Raw genomic sequence first — 21,972 nt, 5'->3', positions numbered from 1 at the left:
AAAAAGCCAGTAGCATGAGTCACAGCAGCCGTAGCTTATTTTTTGTCTTGATTCTGTGGGAGCAGCGAATCCGCAGCATCCCTTCGTTGGGCCCAAGATCCGTAGCTTGGGGGGCAAGGGTTTCAGGAGGGGACTTTAGCTGGAAATATACAATTATCAGGATTAAAGACAACCATTATCGAGCTTCTAGCCTGCCTTGTCTTTAAGCGTAACTGTAACTAGTCTGGGCTCGTCGTTAAGCAGAACGAGCTTTTCTACTTCGGCTTGTCTTTAAGCATAATGAGATGCTTTGATCAGCCATTATGATCCAATGGTTGAAATAACACATTTATCCCTAGAAGGAATCTTCCAACAACCATCCAAATTGATTAGGAATGTATCCTAATAACCAATTTTATTCTCGAAGTCCTAATTCAATTAGACCTCCTTGTAACCAATTAATCCCCAATAAAATATTTAATAACCACCTAGAATCTTTTGGAATCCTTCTCAACAAGGACTCCCTCTAGTTCAAAATCCTTCAGTAGTCAAGATTGAGTGGGGCGGATGCCATCAATCCTTCTCGTGGGCCTTTTGACCAATCAATCCATCTTTTGACGACTCATTTTATGATGATCCACATCCAAGGTTGCAATGAGATCTAAGAAGGGAAGGTCGATTTTTTGAAGGAGTTAACTTTTATTTTGTTGTTGCTTTTTAGTCTCTAAGTTATTTTCAGTGTTAAGTCAAGGGCAAGTTTGGGACTTTTTTATTTTAATTTGAGTGAAGGGACTTATGGGGCATTTATAAAAATGCTTTAACTTAAATGGGGCAGTTTTGGTCTTTTTTTACCATAATGTATTGTAATAAGAGGGCCAAGGGGTATTAAAGCTTCTAACAGTTTTGGGGTGTGAATAGTAATATGGGCTCTATCTAGGGTCTCTTTTTAAGGCCTACTCAAATCTGGTTTTTTTATGGTTTATTGAACCGTTTTTGCCGCTTTTCTATATTTTATTGCATCAGCACTAGGACACTTTGCCCGCCCACTCTGAAGAGCCCATTGAATTGAGCCCGCATCTAACACCTCCATAATATATCATGTGATAAACCACTCTAAATCACATAAAACCCAATACTTCCTCTAAAATTGGAAATATTTAAAAACATGAGCGCCCAAAATATCTGGGATACATAAAACAATCAAGTGCTAATGGCTTTTAAATGCCACGAGACCCAACATCTCCCACTTGGCCTCTGAAGGCCACTACACTTGAAATTACATACAAGCTTGGCTCGAGACACGCCCACACTAACTCTATATAACCCAAGAGTGCCAACCCATTATTTTGTGGGAAGCATAGGAGACTAATGTCTCATCTACTCTTGCACAAACAACTGTTGGCATCAACATGCTTGGATTTTCCCATGGAATCCAGGCTTGGTGCATAGATACAAAATGTTGGCCTTCTACCTCAAACCATGGAGGATCCAAATCTACTAAACTGCTTTGTGGGTTGCATTACTGATTCCACATTTCTATTGTGCTGCAAATATCACCTTTTGGAACATAAAAATGCTTCCCGCTAAGCACATGCATTTGCAATCTCTGATATGCACTATGATATTCTCATGGTCCAACACACAAATCATTCATCCCCTCTAGAATGTCCTTTCCACAATCTAAAAATCATAACAAGAAGAAATCAATACTTAGAGAGTTGCTAGTCACAGCATGTCATCCAGATATCATTACTCAATCAGTTCATGAATTATGTTAATATTGTTGGGCAACCGCAGGAAAATCCTAAATTTTGTTAAGGCATGATGGGTTCTACTCTCTCTCATCGTATCGCATATTGGTGCCTCATGATAGTGGTATAAGACCAAGGGACAAGATTCTAAACTTAAAATTTTCCATTTTATTGAAACATGATGCTCTAATTACAACTTCATAAGGGATTATAAAATTGCATAATCTAACCCACAACTTGGACTTATACACATCTTGAATTATTAAAAATCCAACTCTAATAGGCCCTTTTATAAATCCCTTTCTCAAAATACAAATAAATATAATGTAGAATCCTAATACACATATGCTTATCTTTACAACTCATTAAATTGCATATACTCAAAACTCGACATCTTTTCAAATTACATAGCAATTACTTCTTCAATCTTCATCCTCATCATGTACCACATGTTACACACATACCATATACTTGATCAATGATAAGTTCACGAAACTTCATTTCACATAAACAATAAAGTATATTATTAAAGCTCATACAACAAGATTAAAGAATAATCTCAATATTCGAATAACATACTCAATTCTATCAATCACGAGTCACTAAATAATTATAAATATATCAAATCAACATGCAAACATACAAGAGGGAAGTCATGGTTCGAACTCTTTGTGGCGGAGCCACGCATTCGGGCCCTATAAGGACTTAATGTTGTCCCTTCGACTAGTGCAAGAGTGGTTCAATAACTCAAAGGTGTCTAGTCCAATGGGAAGCTTATACGCATCTCATAAACACTTCTTTAAGTCCCCAATCAGTGATAATATTGACTAACAACAGTATGCAAAAAGTTTGAGAGAATTTGGATCAATATCAAAGAAGATATGGCAAAACTACACACGTTGGTCCAACGGACCACCAAAGCTTAACAAAAGCTTAACAAAAGCTTAACAGAGGTATAGAACAGTTTGTGATCAAAAGGGGTAAAAGAAATTATTCTTGATCAAGGATTTTCAAGCATAAGACCTATAATCACATGAGAGATCACACTATGGAATAGTATTACGAAAGGATGTATAAATCAAGATCAAAGAGGAATAATACTGTAAATCAGAATTTCCAGGAACTATAGATGGTGAATACATGATCTTTTATGAAGAACAAACTAAAAATAAGATACCTTGATCATAGTATGATGTGGGCTTGATCATATGAATGAAAAAGGTCATCAATGGGGATCAACATCTTCTAAAACCTAAGGGAGGTGGAGACTATGAGATTCTATCTCTTTCAACTCTTTCAGACAAAAAGGAGGTTCGATTTTCTCAAAGGATGGATTTAGGGTTTTGTACTAATGAAGCTTATATAATGAGAGTGTAAGATTGAATTCAATCGACACCACATTATCAAAGGCACATGAGAGGCTAATGTATCATAGCCACCCAACTCCATCCAACCAGTAGGATCAGGGGATGGGATTTAGCAACTTCTCATTTACATCAAACTCTAAATTATGCCACTTTACCCTTTTATCATTAGGTCCATATTTTTATTCCAAGTGAATCCAACTTGCCCTTTCATAAAAGCCCTTAATTTTAAATAATTATATAGTGTAGAGATCCATCAAGGGCAATGGGCAACATAATAAATGGTGAAAACTCATACATGTGGAAAGATACCCCTTTATGAAAACCAATCACCTTATAGATCTAATTTTTCAAACCAATCACATCAAGCTTAATGTCTCATTCACATATGTGTGAAGATATTTTCAATTTTAAATTTAAAATCGATTTTAGTATTTGAATTCAATTTTCAATTAGATTAAAAAACCTCATACATGTCAACTAAGGCACTTGTGTGAATCAATTAGACATGTGACAAAAATGTACCTTAAGCTATAACATAATATAACAACACATATAACAATAGGAAAGTATATAATGAGATCATTTACCTTTGGTATAAGGTGGTCACAATTGATCTTGACCATTGGATGTGATATTTGGTGGCTGAAATTATTTTATTGACCAAGCCCAAAGTTTAAAAACAAAATTCTCGAACTTCGCGACACATCCAAGCTATCAGATTTCACATCGGATGGTTGTAAGTAATTGTGACCTCTATGTATGAAAGATAAATGGTTTCATTGTATACAATTCCTAAAACAATATATAACAAGCTTTTAAAACATAACAAATTGACAAATGCCATCCACATCCCACCCTTGGGATTAGCGCCCAGCTGGGCGGTGATCTTTTGGTGGGGCTTGGGGTGCCACATGGCCACCCTATGGCCACTCGAGTGTGCCACGTGGCAGTCCTCAAATGGAATTTGCCTTAAAGGAATAATAAAAGCACATTTTTGTCAATCAAAAAATTCTGAAAAATTCTCCAAAATTCACAATGAATATTTAAAATATTTATGAACATTTATTCATCATTTCTCATCATAATTAATTGGACAAAGGGCATAGTACAATCTCAGACAATAATTGTAAGTATCAAAGTACTCCATTGGAATAGTCCCGAATGATGTTCCGCCGAGTCTCAGATCGACCTAATGGACCTATGCTCCACAGTCTAAAACAAGGACACATAATTGATCACAAAGCCACTGAGCTAATGTGATGACCTTAATTTTTTTGAAACTGAAAAAAAATAACAATAGTAATAATAATAATATAAAATTAAAACAAAATACTTACATAAAGATATGATTTTGAGTGATGGTTCATTGTGTTGTTAATGCAATATGGGACTACTCTTTTACTACACCTTTCATTTCCACAGATTTTATTTAAGAGAAATATTTAATTAAAATATTAGGGTGTGGCATCATAAGATGATACAAGGTGAGGTGGCATTATAAGGGAATAAGAGGAGGTGATGTGGCACTACAAAATAATTAACAAAAAAATAAAAATAAGAAGGGAGGACACATGCCTTGACATGTGTCAAGTTGGGGAGTGTCCTCCCTCACTTTAAAAATATTCCCTCCCCCTCATTAGCAAATGATAAAGCTCATCAAAGTTCCATCTCTCTCTCTCTACGTAAGTCTCTTTCTCTCTCTTATTATAATTATTTTTTTTTTATTTTATTTTTTTATTATTTCTTTTCTCTCTCTCCCTCATAATATTTTCATTACTCTCTTACTTTAATAATATTCTCATAAAGTATTCTCTCAAAATGATATTATGATTTTAATAATATTCTCATTGTTCTCATAATAATGATATTCTTATAAAAATGGTATTTACTTTCACTCATAATATCCTCATTACTTTCTTATGATAATACTGTTATTTTAATAATGTTCTCACAATAATAAATAATAAATTTTAGCATTACAATATTATGTGTCTCAATTTTAAATTATTACACATGACTTATTCACTTATATATGTTACACTTAATTTTTTATTATGGAGTTCAATTAGCTAATTTGTTAATTTTATTATAATGTTATGAATGGTTTTTACAAACGTATTACTATATGTGTCATCATTACAATATTATATTATTTAATTTATTAACAATTTTCATTTATATATTGTTTGTATGCATATCATTTACAATTTAATATTATAATATTCATAATAATTTTTATTTATTTTTTATATCACATGTTATAGCATGCTCTCATCATAATAATGTTCTCAAAATATTCTCATGAAAAATAATTAAGAAACTTATAATAGTTCTTCTCTCCCTCATCATGTTCTCATAATAGTCTTATATGAACATATTTTTATGCTCCTTTTCTCATAGAAACTCATTTGTTCTCTCTTCTCATACCTTTAGCTAAACACCCTTGATTCCAGTTCTACTCCGGCAACGATAATAACATATCCATCTCATAATGGCATATAAATAAGTGAAAATTCCCAGAGATAGTGGAAAATCATTTTTCCTGTAAAATCATTATTGGGAAAACTGATATTTCTGTAATATTCCCAGAGATATTTCTGCTTTTAATTGTAATATTTCTAGCATAAATTTTAGAATATGTAAGTGTTATGTGCAAGTGGCCTTGCTTTTCCAGAAAAACAATTGCTAAAAATTTGGGTTTCCGCGCTATAAGTTTTACGTGTTGCTGTAACATGATTATTTGAAAATAATGTAAGTGTTATGTACAAGTGTTATGTGTTATGTGCAAGTGTTATGAGCAAGTGTTGTGTGCAAGTGTTATGTGCAAGTGATTGTTATAAATTGCTTCGTGTGATTCATGTTAATAATTTCAAAGATATTTTGAAAATATGATATTATTGTTTCCTGATATCTACTACATTGATAGATGGCCTGCAATTGACATAATAATGTCTTTTGAATTTATATGCATGATAATATGACAGTGATATCCCTTGTGACTATATGTATAGCACAGACATGTTGATGTTTCTTGCGGTTACATATGAGATATGGTTCTAACAACATATGTGTGCATAGTAACATGCTTCTGATAAGATGTGTACATGGTAACATGCTTATGATAAGATATGTGTGCATGGTAACATGCTTTTGATAAGATATGTGTGCATGGCAACATGCTTTCGATAAGATATGGGCAATGGAGACATGCCTCTGTTATGATCTAATGAGATATTTGTGTTTGCAGCTGTGATTTTTCCCTACTCTGTATGATAAGATGAAAGTTAGGGAGGTGTGTGTTTGAGTGGTCGCTCGCCCAAAACTTATGTGAGGCACTATTCATTGGGGACCCTTTGGTAGTGTAATGCTCTCTTGCCCTTCAGCTTCATTGATATGTAGCAATCACATAAAATTCTGGTTGTACATCTCCACTTCTCCCACCCAAATCTAATTTTATATGCGACGTCCTCCTTAATCTCTCTATTTTCTTGGATTATCGACCCAAGATATCTAAAGTGCGTTCTTTTTGGAATTTTTCTGACCATCAATCTTAACTACATCCTCGTCTCTACTCTTGTATTCTATTATTAAAACCTTTAGATTCTAGAGTATCCCTCCAAAGCTCTAACTTTGTGTTGTTGTTTCGGGTCTCATCGATCAAAACTATGTCATCTGCGAACAATATGCACCATGGTACCTCATCTTGTAGGTGCATAATTAAGTTGCTCATAACTAAGACGACCCCTGATGTAAACCTATTGTTACTGAAAACTCACTCATCTCTCCACCAATTATTCGTATACTAGTTAGTACTCCATCGTACATATTTTCACCAAGTCAATGTGCTGTGTAGAGACCCTTTTCTTTTTCCAACACCCACCAAATCAAATCTCGAGGTACTCTATCATAAGCTTTTTTTATATCAATAAAGATTATGTGGAGGTCTTTTCCCTTCGCCCTAAACTTCTCAATCAGTTGCTTAAGTAGGAAAATAGCCCTAGTTGTTGACCTCTCTGGTGTAAAACCGAATTGGTTTTCTGATACACTCGTTCCATGCCTTACTCGTTGCTCAATCACTCTCTCCAAAAGCTTCATAGTGTGGCTCATAAGTTTGATTCCTCGATAGTTGCACAATTCTATGTGTTCCTTTGTTCTTGTGAATAGGTACCACAGCACTTTTCCTCCATTCATCTTGCATTTTCTTTATTCTCAACGCCTTGTTGAATAGCTTGGTCAGGTTTGGCAGGTAGTTTGTTGTCGTGCCCAGCAGTAGTTTGTTGTCGTGCCCAGCAGTTACGTTGAAGTGGAAATAATGGTCTATGTGTTCAATTGACACCATTGTCACGTTCTCTAAATAGGGTCTAGAATGTCCATCCAATTTAGAATGTGCGTCACATCATATCTTATCTTGAAATGTGTAGTATAACATGGCAAAAACATTGTCATTTTTAGCAGAAGCAACTTGGTGGGAAGGGCTATAGTTCTATCTTGCCCCTATGGCAAGTGTGACGGCTTGTTGTCTTCGAGAACATGTTGCACTGCTCTGGTCCTTATGAATTTAGAAACATAATTTGGGGTATTTTTGTCAATAATAGGCTTTGAGAAGGTGAAGGCTAAAGTCGTACTTTCTTATGCACCGTAGTGCATAAGTAATTTGGTTTTTTGGATAAGTGAAAAATGTATGCATGCGCCAGTGCGCGGTGTCAATGAGGATTTAAGAAGGTTAAAACAAAGGTTAATGATAAAGACTAGTGGGTCATGAGAATGTGGATGTCATCCCTAGTTTTTGGCTGCAAAAGTATTGAAGTATAGTTGGGTGGGTTCACCACTTAGTTTAAATCTGGCACTTGGTGTGCTTGACCTATTTTAAAGCAAAGTTCAATTTTTCTCAAAAGTGCATTTATACCAAAGTTTATGCTATGTCAAACATAAACCTAAACAATTACTCACCGAATAGCACATGAGTGAAACAGAGGCGTTGCATTCGGAAACACTAGAGAAGGGGAAAATAAGACTTCACAAATCTTGAGGAATTGTTGGGAATCATGATGTTGAGATAATTCTTTGCACAGTTCCAGGCTGACAATGAAATATTTAGTTTGGACAGTGTTGATGCATTTCCTGCATCGGAAAAAATAAAATGTTCCGATTTCTCAATTTGCCAAGAGTTCTTTTTTTTTGACGTTTAGTTCATAGTTACCGAGATCGCCTACTTTGGTAAGCGATCCTTTCTAGGATCTCAATTGTGACGTTCCTGAAACAAATCTCTCAGGGATCTCGATTTTTGAATTTTGGGATCTCGAACCCCATTGATAGGGACCCTGATTCCTACTGTTAAGGATCTCGATCCCAATCTTAAAGAGTAAGACATCAACCAAATTAATGATTTTCTTTGTTTATAGCCAACTAGCAACACAACTATCGCTTGCTTGCTATCAACAATGAGATCCCTATATTAAAAGTATACGTAATCGTAGATTATTATACACTTTAAGGTTGGTAACAAGATCCCCAAAAAGTTGGGATCACGATCCCAAAAGGTTGGAATTTCGATCCTTAATATTTGGGGGTCTCGATCCTTAACATGTGCATTGTACAGACAGCGTTCCCAACCATAGGGATCTTCTGGTATTTCATGATACCTCGCTCCCGATCCCAATAACTATGGTTTAGTCTTCATTGAAAGATGTGGCAATGTGAAATTCAAGTTTATAAAATCAACAAATTTCTTATTTTCTTTATTAATGAATCTGAACTCCACTTACAAGTGCCACAAAACACTACTGTAATTGAAAAATTAAAACCCTAAATACAACATAGGACCTTTTACTGCTAAACAAATAAACACAACCCAAGAATAAAAAACAATCTTCCACTAACAATTTAAGTACAAATAATGTTCCTCAAAAATCACGGAAAATATGGAAATATGACTGAGAAAACAAAAGTAAATAGCTGGGAAGACTTATTTGATTGTGCCTAGGGTTACCTCCACAAGACTTGGTACACCCCACACCCAATTTCCTAACCGATGGTGCCCTTTTGATCCTATTGGCCTTCCTAAAATTTCAAACCCGGGAAGCTTGTCTAGGCAATACTTCTCAGTTGAGGGTTTACAAAGCATAAGAAACAATTAGGGTTAAGTAGAAGTCCGTTTTAGAACATATAGGGCACGTCTTAAGAAGGCACATCCCTTTTAGGTCTAGGCGTACCCCTCTCACATTTCGAACCCTAATTAGGGTTTCTTTGGCATGCCACCCTCTTATTCTTTTATGGTGGCATGCCACTATTTTTAAGAGAGATGTAGGAGAGGAACTTTAGAGAGAGAGAGTTATATAGCATGCCCTTAGGTCTGCATATCCAATGACTCAACATGACCAATAGGAATTAAAAAAATCTGTGAGGTAAGAGAGAAACAAATCGAGTTATCCATCCAACAAATCAGCCATCCTGATTTAAGGAAGAATATTAGGAACTTTATCTCTTAATATATGACACATATCCACATCTAGTCAAAATAAAATAAGACCATTTTAAAAACATTCTAGAACTTCTTAACACCTCTTTCAAAATTGTTGGAAGTCAAAGATAATATTATTTAGTCAAAACTAACTCCTACAAAATAAGGACACATAATATTTTCGTTTAAATCTATAATCTTTTTGCTTAAATCATATTCTTTTAAAAGATTATGTATTCATAAACAAAACCTTTTTTTAAATCAAGTAGTGGGGTGTGCCTGCCCTTATGGATGAAATGTGGCGCCATGGGCCCCATGCCCTACCCATGGAGTTCGCACTCAGGTGGGGCTCGATCCAAGGGCCCCACATGTGTCCTTCCTATTTCTCAAAATTTTCAAAATACCCATTTGAGGAATTTTACAGTAGAAATACATATTAAAAATTATAAAAAATTCTAAAAATTATGTAATATTTCAAATACTAAAAATATAATATCTAGATGTGGACTGGTACTAACGGGTCAAATTAAGTGACTATAATGGCACTCCGCCCGAGCCAATGACTATGATTTTACAACTGTCTTCTCAGACCAACCCAACAAAACCCATCACACAATCTCATGCATGGACTCGCTAAGTACATGAAACTACAATGCAAAGGGGGACTATTTATGCACATGTGAACATTTCCCTTTCCAGGGCCGCTTCTTAATAATGCAGCTATCTATGTACATGTCATGCAGAAATTTGTCGAGGATTTAGTCATCGCTCTCACAGGCCTACATCCGTACACAGGAGACCACAGAGTTCTCCTGGTCCACAAACCATCCCTGAGCATCTCTCCGATCTCAAAAAAGGATAACACAATGTAAAACCATTTTTGACAAAGCCACATGCCTAGGCATAAGGGTTTTAAACATGACCATGGCCTCAAACGGCCTAACCCTTTGGTCTGTCAAACAATACACACCCACTGAAGCACATAATCCAGTATAAATGCCTTTTTATATGCTCCCACTGCCTTTTTAAGCCACAAACCCCAACATTCATATCGTTGGATTAAACATGGTAAAGTGACCACTCATTGTTTGGCATTAGGCTTTGTGGTAAAACCACAGTTTCATATCCATTGGAATAAATCATCAATGGTGATCGTTATTTTTCAGTGAAGAACACCGAAATAGCACAGAACGATAACTGCTTCGACAAAAAGAATCCGAGAAGGATTCAGGAATTTGACCCCTTATCTCCTTGGGGTGATAGAATAGATAATGATAATCCAGATGTGAATTGCTTGCGGATGGCTGAACAATCTATAAAAGGGCAAACCTAGGGAAGAAGACCAAGGCAAAAATGGGGGTAAGTTCTCTTCTAGCAGCAGTCTTTTGAGGTTGGGTAAGTGTAGGCACGAAATTTTGAAGGATGTGGGTTTTGAGAAAATCCTTCCAGTATGGTTGTAAGTCTGTTTTTAAGAACAGAGTGAGAGGTTTCAAGCATTGTAATGTGGTTTTGAGGGTGGCATGGGAGTTTTCAAGTCTCCCTTTTCACTAGCTACTTTCAAGGTTGAATGGAGGGTTTGAATCACAACTTCCAGTTATCAAATTAGGAAGTGAAGTGGTTGTAACGCTTTCTTTCAAATAATTGTTGGGAGGCATTTTGTACTTGTATGGCTGGTTCGCATGGTCTCCCATGCAGTATAAGTTTATGGAGGGTGTCATAAGAGAAGGGGATGTGTGTAGAAAAGCACACTCTCCTTGACGTTCGTCCACATAGAGTTGTGGGGTAATGCAGACGAATACCAAAGATCTTTTTTCCAGGCTTCAGTCCGACAAGAATTAGACAAAAGTGAAACAAGATAGTCTCTGCCAGTGATGTCCCCACTTGTCTTTCAGGTGGGGAATAGGAACCCAAAAGTGAAGGCTTTGCATGTTCCTTTTCAGTTCGACACGTCAGAAGTCGAATATGACATGTCAGAAAGCACTCTGAAACCCATAGAGCCAATCCTTCTACTGAAATTGGGAATATTTTAAAACATCAGCACTCAAGATATCCTGGGTACATAAAACAACCACGAGCTAATGGCCTTTAAATAGCCATAAAACCCAACAATTGAAATACATCTGAAACAAATATTACCACGAAACTTTGAAAAGCCAGAGCATCCATCAGAGCATCTCTTATTGTAGTCAAAAGGGAAAAAGGAAAAAATTACCAAATTTATATAGACATCATTTGCCAATGCAGTCAATTCCCTCCTCTTATAATAAGGAAGAAAGAATTTCATCTTAAGTCCTTTCTTTTCAATTTGTAAGATACAGGCAAATGGATGTCGATTTACAACCAATTCATGCTTAGCCATATTGGGTCTCTATTACAAAAATGACCCTTCCGAAACACATAATTGACTGGGAGGATAAAAGTCAAGCTGTAATAGAAACCTGAGACAAAAATGTGCTCCAATAAATGACACACTGAAAGTACAAATAAAAATCAAGACGCAAAATGAAAGACCTTTATTGCGACGTCCTCGCCTGATTCACACAGTGTGGCGCGATAGACTTGACCCAAACTAGCAGCTGCTATTGTCTGAGATGATATTTTGCTAAATACAGATTCGAGAGGAGCACCGAGTTCCTCTTCAATAATAGTAAAGGCGACCTAAACAAACTTAATAGTTAGAGATAGGTTATCCGAAAGGGAATCAAAATAGCATATGATGGCAGAAAAATGTATACAGCAATGAGACATACTACATACACTAGCATGTATACCTGATTAGGAAATGGAGGAACATCATCTTGAAGAATACACAGCTCATTCATGTAATCTTCCCGAATGATATCAGGTCTGTTGGCAAGAACCTATCAATGTAAGTTTGACCCAAGTCACATAGGAGACCAACTTATATATGTTAATTATTATAAATTCTTCTCACACAGATGAGAAACTAAAACTAGTCATGACAGAGAAAGAAGTAACCTGACCAGCCTTGATGAAAGATGGTCCCAGATCACATAACAGGTTCCGGAGCTGCATGGCACGAAATGGTACAATTTCCTGATCCCTCCCAGTCAAGCAGTCATATGTAAGGGCAGACCAATAGAGGCCCAGCTTCCAAACTATTTCCACCCCACGACCAATAAGTGATAATATTGCACCTCTCGATTCCAGTACTTTCTTTCTCACCTGTCAATAAGCATTCAAGTCGAGGAACAGAACAGAGCATAATATGACAACAACATGAAGAAGGGAAACACTTTGGTTGTGATCAATAACGTACAGTTTCAGGGGTGTACTTTCGGAAGGGGAAACAGACACCTCGTTCAAAATCAAGCTGTTCCAACGCACTGCTGCTGCTTGACAGTAACGAGTCCTCCTTCTCACCCCTCTTTCTCAGTGGAACCATCCCAGAGCTACGAATTGAAGTGACGGACATCATCTTCAGTCTTGACAACACAGGTCCATGCTTCACTCCTCCTCCTCCAATGGACACCAAAAATTTAGTATTTAATGGGGTAAACTTCGTCTTAGAAGTCCAATTTGAGCAACAGTTCTTGTCCCACATCAAATTCCTATGGCCAAATACATCATATGATGATCTTAACTGAACAGGCCTGATAACTTCCATCTTTTGTCCTTTCCTGCTCAAACCAAAATGAGGGGCTTGGTACCACAAACATACAAATTGAAAAAACAAAAAAGTGTCAATTTCAAATTAATCGATAGTCAACTGAGTAGCAGTCCTGCTGTGAAGCTAATATATGGACGAACAAAAGTAATTTCTCGATACATGCATTTGATATATTAAATTTATAGTTCACTCGAAAGATAAAAACACATACGCATCTTCATCTTAGGATGAAAAATCATAAATAAAAGGAACGGCAAGGATTGGCAACTTCTTTGTGGTTGTTAGCTGGAAAATTGACACACAGCATGCCACATAAATTGAAATGAGCCATCTCAGTAACCCTAAGCAAACAGAAAACACGGCAACACAGAGCCGCCATCTCCTAAGGTTTTTTTGCCACGAATGAGAAGGTAATTAAAAAACAAACATACGCCCCAATCCATCATAATCTAGGAATGGTTTGATGCGGTTAGAATCAGTCCATTATCGCTAACTCTTCACGTAATTGATATCAGAATTAATAATTAATGAAACCGACCACGTCTGTATTGCAATATATCTTTTCTACCAAGAAATGACATTAATTCTCACGGAATCTTGTGGAAATTTACATTCTTGTTTTTTTGGAAAGTGGAAAACAAAACAAAAAATGAAAACCTCTGAGCTCTGACAGGAGAATAACAGTGGAGATGAGTTCCTTAATTACCTTTGTTTTTCAGATTACGATATTTGGTTGACCCTAAATCATGGAAAACATTGCAAAATAAAAATTGAAGCATTCGCATTCGCCACCCCGTGATGCTTCAATTTGTGGACTGGATTGGATTGGGGTTAGAGAGAGAGAGAGAGAGAGAGAGAGGGGGGGGGGATTTAAGGCAAAATTCAGAGTGGGACTAAATATGAGAACGGAGCGGGAAATGAAATTTGATTGGCTGAGACAGACTCGTCTTAGCAGCCACCCATCAATCAATCAGCAAACCATATCTACTTTAATTACGAAAAGGTCTCCGTAACGTTGAGCACTAAACAATTAAATTATGAAAGGGTTATTGCGATGTAAAAAAGAGTATGATCGTTCCTCCCCCACCCATGTGGGTAGGAGATCTTTTTTAAAGTAGGTATGGATCTTTTAAAAAGTTATCCCATCCGCATAGGACCAGGCTCTTTTATAGATAAGTCTCAAATTGAACGGTGATCTTTTTGGGTCTTATACACATAAATAAGAGAGGGTCCTATAGTATTATTTTCTTTTAAAAAATCATTTCAACTTCAATATGTCTAGGCATAAAAAAAAATAGATATTAAAAAATAAGGGTGCAGTTTGTATTATAAAATATACTATTTTTATATTTAAAATTTTTTTATTTTTCAAAGTCATACATCTCGATGTCAAGATGATCAATCGAAGGGTTTTTCAACATTAAAACTACTTTTTTCGATGGATTTTTGAGGTGCATCCGTAGTTCTACATTATAAGATTGTATCCTTATATAAACTTCTTCCAAAATTAATGCATTTTGTTATGCATTAATGAAGTTTTTCTTGTTTGGCTCAAATAATTGTTTAGAGCCTCACACTTATATGAACTGTTCCCATTAAATGGCTCTAAATATCACCATCATTGATATCGCCTTAAAAATAAATCTGAATTATAAATTTGTTGAGAAAATATGCCGAAAATCAGGGTCATTTCTATAAAATATAGACGAACACCAAAACAGTTTACATAGTTACACTTTAGAGAGAGAAAATTCATCTTTTATTAATATCTCTTGTTTTATTTATTTTGATTCAAGATGAAATTCTTGTTCGATGTTATGAGAGCTCCTCCCTTTTTCTCTTTCTGATTTTGTCTTTGTGAATGATACATCTGAATTCTCTTAGCGTGACCATTACTGATAAGAAGAGCAGCGTTTCCCACTTCTCTTGTTCTTTCTTTTTGTCATTCCTAGACAGATAAAATGCTCATCCTTTCAATGTTTTCATCACTCATGTCGAGAGATGAGAGGTTCATTCCGTTAATTTTTATATTTTCATCGAAATGTTCATTCCCTTAATTTTCATATTTACATCACTGATCTCTCTCTTCAGGAAGAAGATACCTCTTGTTCAAGACCCACCATGTTTACTCTGGTTGATTTTCTCATTGATTTTGAGAAATGCTATCTGTATTGAACATAGTGGCTATAATTATTTTGTGACAATATTAATAAATCTTTTTAAAACATGGGAATCACATTACACAGTCAGATTACAATGACATAGTAAATTGTTGTTTATCTTTAAAGAATTTAGTAAATTTATTAAAAGTCCAAAATATTGCGTTATAAAATATCACATAGTCAATGTTGCTGCTTCTTTTCTTTAGTAAATTTATTAAAAGTCCAAAATAGTGTGTTATCAATTGGGAAAATTACATACACATCTGTTATACTTTGTGTTATTACGGATGTATCAAATAGTTTTCGTTATTATATGTATGTCCATTTTTTACCATTTATATCGTAATTTTTTAAAAAAAACGACTGTACCTTTTTTCAGGTGTTAAACAATCGAATTGAAGGTTTTTCAGATATTCAACATCTGAAAATAGCCCGAAAGTTTAACGTTCACGTTCTCATTTCGGATGTTCAACACCCAAAAATATGACATTTTTTTATGTTCAACATCAAAAAATGTGATTGCAAAATTCCAGAAGGTCTCTGGAATTTCGCAGTCATATTTTCAGATGTTGGACATCTGAAAATGTGATGTCCACCATCCGAAACTATTTTCGGATGCTGGACATCCTAAAATATCACATTTTCGACATTTTCAGATGTTGTCAATGCAAGGTTTATGAAATGTGACTGACATTTGTGAATCATGCTGATAGATCTCTATGGTATTAAATTATGCTTCTGTAATTCTGTTCTGATTAAATTCGTTTTCCCCCAACTTTATTATAAAAAATAAAAAAAAAACATTCCGCTAAGAAGCAGAAAATTTTAGCGTAAAAATTTAATCAACAACAAAAAATCGAGAAAATTTGTATGTTCAACATCCGAATTCAACATATTTTCAGTTGTTCAACAATAAAAAATGCATTGAATTCGGATGTTGAACATTTGAAAAACTTTTCAATTCGGTTGTTCAACACCCAAAAAAGAGTAATCTTTTTAAAAATTTACGATATGAAATAACGCGGTCAGACATGTAATAACGGAAACTATTCGGTACATCCATAATAACATAAAATATAATGGATATATGTGTAATTTTCCCTTATCAATTTTATAAGGGTGCGGTTTGTATATAGTCAAGGCTCTAAACAATCAAAGTGTACCGCACCTTCAAATAGTGTCGAGAAATGTGGTTTCAATACTATAAATATTTGTGATAACCTTAAAATATATTTTCATCTTTAATTATATAATTTAAAGCTTCAAAAATACTATAGATCGAGCAGATCTATAAAAGCTTGAAATCTTAACAATGGACCATCCAAAAATGCATTACTAGATGTATTATTTCCAAAACTTGAAATCTATTTTTTTTCTCATGTCTATGCATCTTGATGATCAATTTGACGATATTTGGGCATCAAAACAACCTCTTCTAGTGAAACTTTTGAGATGCACTCTAATTTGATTGGTTAGAGCGGAGGCTCTATAGAAATTTTTTCCATTTTATAAGGGTTAGTGAATTTATTGTTGGGTAAGATTCTATTAGTTTTCACATCTATTTAAATGAGTTCTCCTCAATATCCATTTCAAAGATAGATTTTAGATCAGTTCTATTAAATTTCCATTTCACAGATAGATTTTGGATCTAAAATTTTAGCGATTGAGAATCTAAACTACGATGTTCTTAAACGTAAAAAATAAAAATAAAAAAATAAGATTTTTCTATTACAATTTTAACACCCTTAATTTTAAGTTCAGTGAGCCCACCATTCGTCAACATGCAATACAAGATAGGATGCTTAGTATGTAAACAGACGCTATAAGAGTCCCCTTATGCACAAGTTACTTTTCCTTAAAATCAAAATCTTCTTTCTAAATTAACCATGCAAAAATATGTTTAAAAATGATTTTTATGTCTTTATGATAATATGTAAACTTTTTTTATTATATGCTCTATTTTTATATTTTTCAATTTTTTGGAATTGTTTCATGTTGTAAATCGAACTTTTCCATACCCGCTCTCAAACTTTGTTACTCCAAGCCATCCAATTTGACATCGAATAAGTTAGAATGATTGTGAGCTCCATGTACAAAAGATAAAGGAAAATGATTTGATAGGGTTGCAGTACTTCACTTACACCACATCACCGTCCAAAGTTTATAGAAGCATCTACGAAACGCCCATAGGTGAAGTTCAATAATACTTCACCTAGACTCCATCACCATCCAAAGTTCATCACACGATCACAGTTGTTTGGTAGTATTTGAATTTTTATAATTATTGTACTAATCAGATTTATCTAAAATTTGGGACGTGTGTACATATGACCAAGTCACACTAAAATAAAATATTAAAAAAATAATAGTCATAAAATAAAATGATAAAATTATCCCTGAAACTTTGTAAGGGTATTTTACGTAGTTGTTTTCATTCAAATTATTTGTTTTATATTTTATTCATGTGCCTCTCATTAAAGCACACACACCTACAAAATTTTAGATCATTATGACTTGTAAAAAACATATTAAAATTCGAACACCATCAAATATATGTGACCATATGATAAACTTTTGAACGGTGATAAAGCCGTAGGTGAAGTATTGTAGGATTTCACCTATAGACATTTTGTAGTGTTTTCATATATGGGAAATGACCTTGTGAGATCCTTCCACACCCATGTGTGTGGGACGTCAAATGATCACCATTAAATTTGGCACAGATCTCTAAAAAAGTTATCACATGTGAGTGGGACTTGACTTTTCTAGATATTTGTGCTAAATTTAATGGTGATCTTTTGGGGTCCTACACACATGAGTGTGGGAGGGTCTCATAGGATCATTACTCTTCATATATATATATATATATATATATATATATATATATATATATATATATATATCACACATGGGTGTGGGAGGGTCTCATAGGATCATTACTCTTCATATATATATATATATATATATATATATATATATATATATATATATATATATATATATATATATATATATATATATATATATATATATATATATATATATATATATATCAGAAAATGCTAAGATTAGCCCATTAGCCCATATGAACATATCGGCGCAGATTCAATCTGAGCCATTGATGTATTTTTACCTGTAAGCCCACAGGCTTACAGGTAGCATCTTACATATATAGTAAACCTTTCGAACACTTGGCAGCTATAATGAATAGTAATAGAGGTGGAATCTCAGCCGTCAGATCTTCATCGATTCAAATATATATCACTATTTTAATTTTAATTTTTTTTTATAAATCTGATTAAGATGAAATTTTGGGTGTATAAACCTAACATTATTGTGCACCATATAAAAATATTTAAAAAATTATTTTAACCAAATTACCCCCATAATTTTTCAGGGGTATTTTGATCATTTTATATTTTGAGAAATATTTTTTATGTATTTTTTAATTGTGCACCTTATTTTTAGTACACACATCTAAAATTTCATTATGATCCGATTTCTAAATAAAATATTAAAGTTTATATAGTGATATACATTTTGAACCACATGATGAAGATTTGACGGTTGGGATTCCACCTATATTACTATTCATTATAGCTGCCGGTGTTTGTTAGCTTTTTCCATATATAAATTTCTAAAAATGATATTTTCAATATAAATCTCAAACACTTGCCTCAATTTTATATCTCCTAGTCAAAATTCATCTGCAAAATATTAAATGCATTAATCGTTAACAAAAACTATAAAGTCAAATATAAATCTAATACAAAAATTACCAAATAAACACGGAGAACACAATTAATGGAATTCATGAGATCTCTTATTAATCCTTAAAACAAGGCTATTCCCACTAAAGCGCTCAAAATAAAATGAGAGTTTTTAAGATTAAAAATATCACTTGCATCTTAATAAGAAACAAGAGTAATATAAACCCAACTATCATAAAATAATGTAATACAAAGTCTAAAAAAATAATTAATAATCAATGAGAAACTATATGATCACAATAAAAATTGCAAAACATAAACATGATAAGAAATTAGTAAAAAACCTACTTCAATTAAGATATCTCTTCGGTCTCGTCCAACACCATAAACATATTTTTTCTCTAAATACCGCATTTGGTACACCCGCCTCCTTCTAACTTACTAACCAAACATCTTCAAAATATTTTTAATTTTTTAACTTCGGCTTATCCGTCATGTAAAAAACTTCTTCAAAATATTTTTAATTTTTTAACTTCGTCTTATCCTTCATGTAAACAACTTCTTCAAAATATTTTTAATTTTTTAACTTCGTCTTATCCTTTATGTAAATAGGGATGCTCTTATAACACAAATAAAAGAATATTAAATAAACACTTATCACAATAAAGACATGTTGTTCCACTGTTTATTGATTCCAACTTCTAAAGTTTTATCATGGTGAAGGCATGTAATTTCAAATCAATTTAAAAAAAGGTGACTGGTTCCTCATCCCTCCGCAGATGCTAGATCACCCCTCCGTCCTAACCACCATAACCCTACTCCTCCCTACATTAAGTACCTTACTGCAATCAGACACCTCCATCCGAACTAAACCACAACCTTATAGAAGCCACACCCTGCAATCCCTACTTCTCATGCAAAATCTAGAATCTTTTTTACTTTAAATTGCACTTTGACATCCAACAATGGTTCTTCTTTATGTGAAGAGTTAAGATTTATATATATATATATAACTAACCGACAAAAAGCATTAACACTGCAAAGACCAAAGCACCAATTGTAGTACAATAGAGTTGTAATTCACTAGTTACTCCAGATACTCGCCAAATCTGGAAAAAAACCAAACATCTCTAATGCAAAACCGAACTTGAAACTTTTTTATCATGTCTGGTACGGTATTTTTATTTTTTTATGGGTTGCTAACTCAACAGTAGAGTACTCGGCTTTTGAGTGCAGCTATTCTGTAGTGACATAGTGGTCCTACTAAAATAAGAAGTTTGACGTCTCATCAATGAAGAAACGATGAACTTTATAACTCATTACAACTCATTATTTAATGAGCAATGATCCAATGCAACAGTTGTATCATAGTATAATGCAACGATACTTCTAGGAAACCATGTTTGTGGTTTTGTATAACTCCAAATTTTGCAAATACGGTCAAAATGAGTCCCCTCCAAAAACGAATTTAGACCATTCATTTGGTGAATTTCAAGATCTTAGCCTTTATAAACTCAAAATAATTTTTGTCATTTTTAACATTGTTCATGTAATAATAATAAAGCTATCCAAAAAAATTGGAAATGAAAAAATCCTTCTAAGGCCTAGACCTAAGCATCTCACCAAAATAAACAGCCAATCTTAATTGGGCTAAAAAAATATTTTCTAAGTTGTTTTTTCAATTTTTGATTTTTTTTTATTGTTCATTGGAATAAAAAGAGTGTATATTTCAAATTTTGGATCAAACAAATGGCCATAAGATAGTTTTTTAAAGTTGTGGCATCATATTACTATACAACCGTTGCATGAAATCATTGCTCTTATTTAATTTATGTTATGACAGCTCAATTGGTTCCTTATTAGGTATTGTACGGAGCATTTGAAATACAAAAAAAAAGTACCATTCGGGTAATATTTCAAAAGGAGTTGCAAATGAATTTGCTGATTCACCAATCATTGAAGGTTCTAGAATAGCTAGACCCACCTTATATGCAATCATACCTAAAATTATTACTGAAAAAGTATATAAAAGATCAATAGGCCATGTGGGTTCACCGTAATAATTATATGCCATCCCTTTTTAGAAAGATAAGAAAGAAATATAGTCTACATTTTCCCTACTTTTTAAAAATGGATGGATGATAATAGAGCGCGAACAGCTTCAATATGAATCGGCACGAATCATATGAGTCAGGTCTAGAGAGAGAGAAAGAGAGTCAGTGATTCAAAAATCTCCCATTTGACTCGTAAGTTGCTCGAGTCAGACCGGATCGGCAGGCTGATTTTAGGCTCAAGATTCTTGGAATTAGCCAAATCTCTTTGTTTTCTAGGATATTTTTCTCTTGTTTAAAACTTATATGTAGCATGATCTGACTTAGGAATCACCCGAATTGGACTGGATTAATTGGAATCCCCATTCTAGATCATTGTTATTTTTCCTCTAAAAAAAAATAAAAAATGCACACATTTGAGGTAGGGGTCCTAATTAAAAAAAAACCTGACCAAAACAAAATTTAACTAATGAAATTTGGACAAAAAAAATAAAGATTAATAAAAATTGTCTAGATAGTCTATAAATTTCTATTCTTCTCTTGCTAATAAAAATTAAATACAATATGAAAGTTGCACATTTTTAAAGCACATAATGAAAAAGAACATGAGTATTCGTAGTTTCATTATTCTTGAAATCTTACTATAAGAGTACTTAGACATCACTTAAACCTGACACCCCCTTCCATTTAATGGTGCACATCAAATGTGTTTGTCTGAAAAATTGATTTTGAGATTGGCATTTTTAAAACTCATATCCATGGTAGACCCTTACATTTATTTGTCATCTTATAAGACATGACAATTTTCATAAATCTCTCTTCTTCTTTTTTAGGGTTTAAAATGTGTCCTTAAAACTTTTA

The 21,972-nt window shown here is 33.9% G+C and overlaps 1 protein-coding gene across 6 annotated transcripts in view; it reads right to left on the bottom strand.

Moving 5' to 3' along the window:
- ACDO1 (Protein kinase superfamily protein) overlaps positions 1–12,988 on the bottom strand; it is a 32,433-nt gene extending 19,445 nt beyond the window's left edge. For 4 of the 6 annotated variants that reach the window (XM_088862127.1, XM_011630506.3, XM_020665368.2 and 1 more), the window contains exons 1-4: positions 12,838–12,988; positions 12,537–12,743; positions 12,329–12,418; positions 12,069–12,215 (exon numbers count right to left, since the gene is read on the bottom strand). In XM_088862127.1, the coding sequence (XP_088718253.1) occupies positions 12,069–12,215; positions 12,329–12,418; positions 12,537–12,743; positions 12,838–12,963 (570 nt within the window). In that variant the 5' untranslated portion in view covers positions 12,964–12,988. The remainder of the gene's footprint in view (positions 1–12,068; positions 12,216–12,328; positions 12,419–12,536; positions 12,744–12,837) is intronic. The other 2 variants (XM_020665483.2, XM_088862129.1) reach the window with 1 other exon arrangement.
- Positions 12,989–21,972: the final 8,984 nt, after the last annotated feature.

Source organism: Amborella trichopoda, chromosome 3, assembly GCF_054954075.1.
Source record: "Amborella trichopoda isolate Santa Cruz 75 chromosome 3, AtrichopodaSantaCruz75HAP2 v2.0, whole genome shotgun sequence".
NCBI lineage: Eukaryota > Viridiplantae > Streptophyta > Magnoliopsida > Amborellales > Amborellaceae > Amborella > Amborella trichopoda.
The sequence above is the reverse complement of the archived record's forward strand: the minus strand, read 5'-3'. Positions and strand labels throughout refer to the sequence as shown.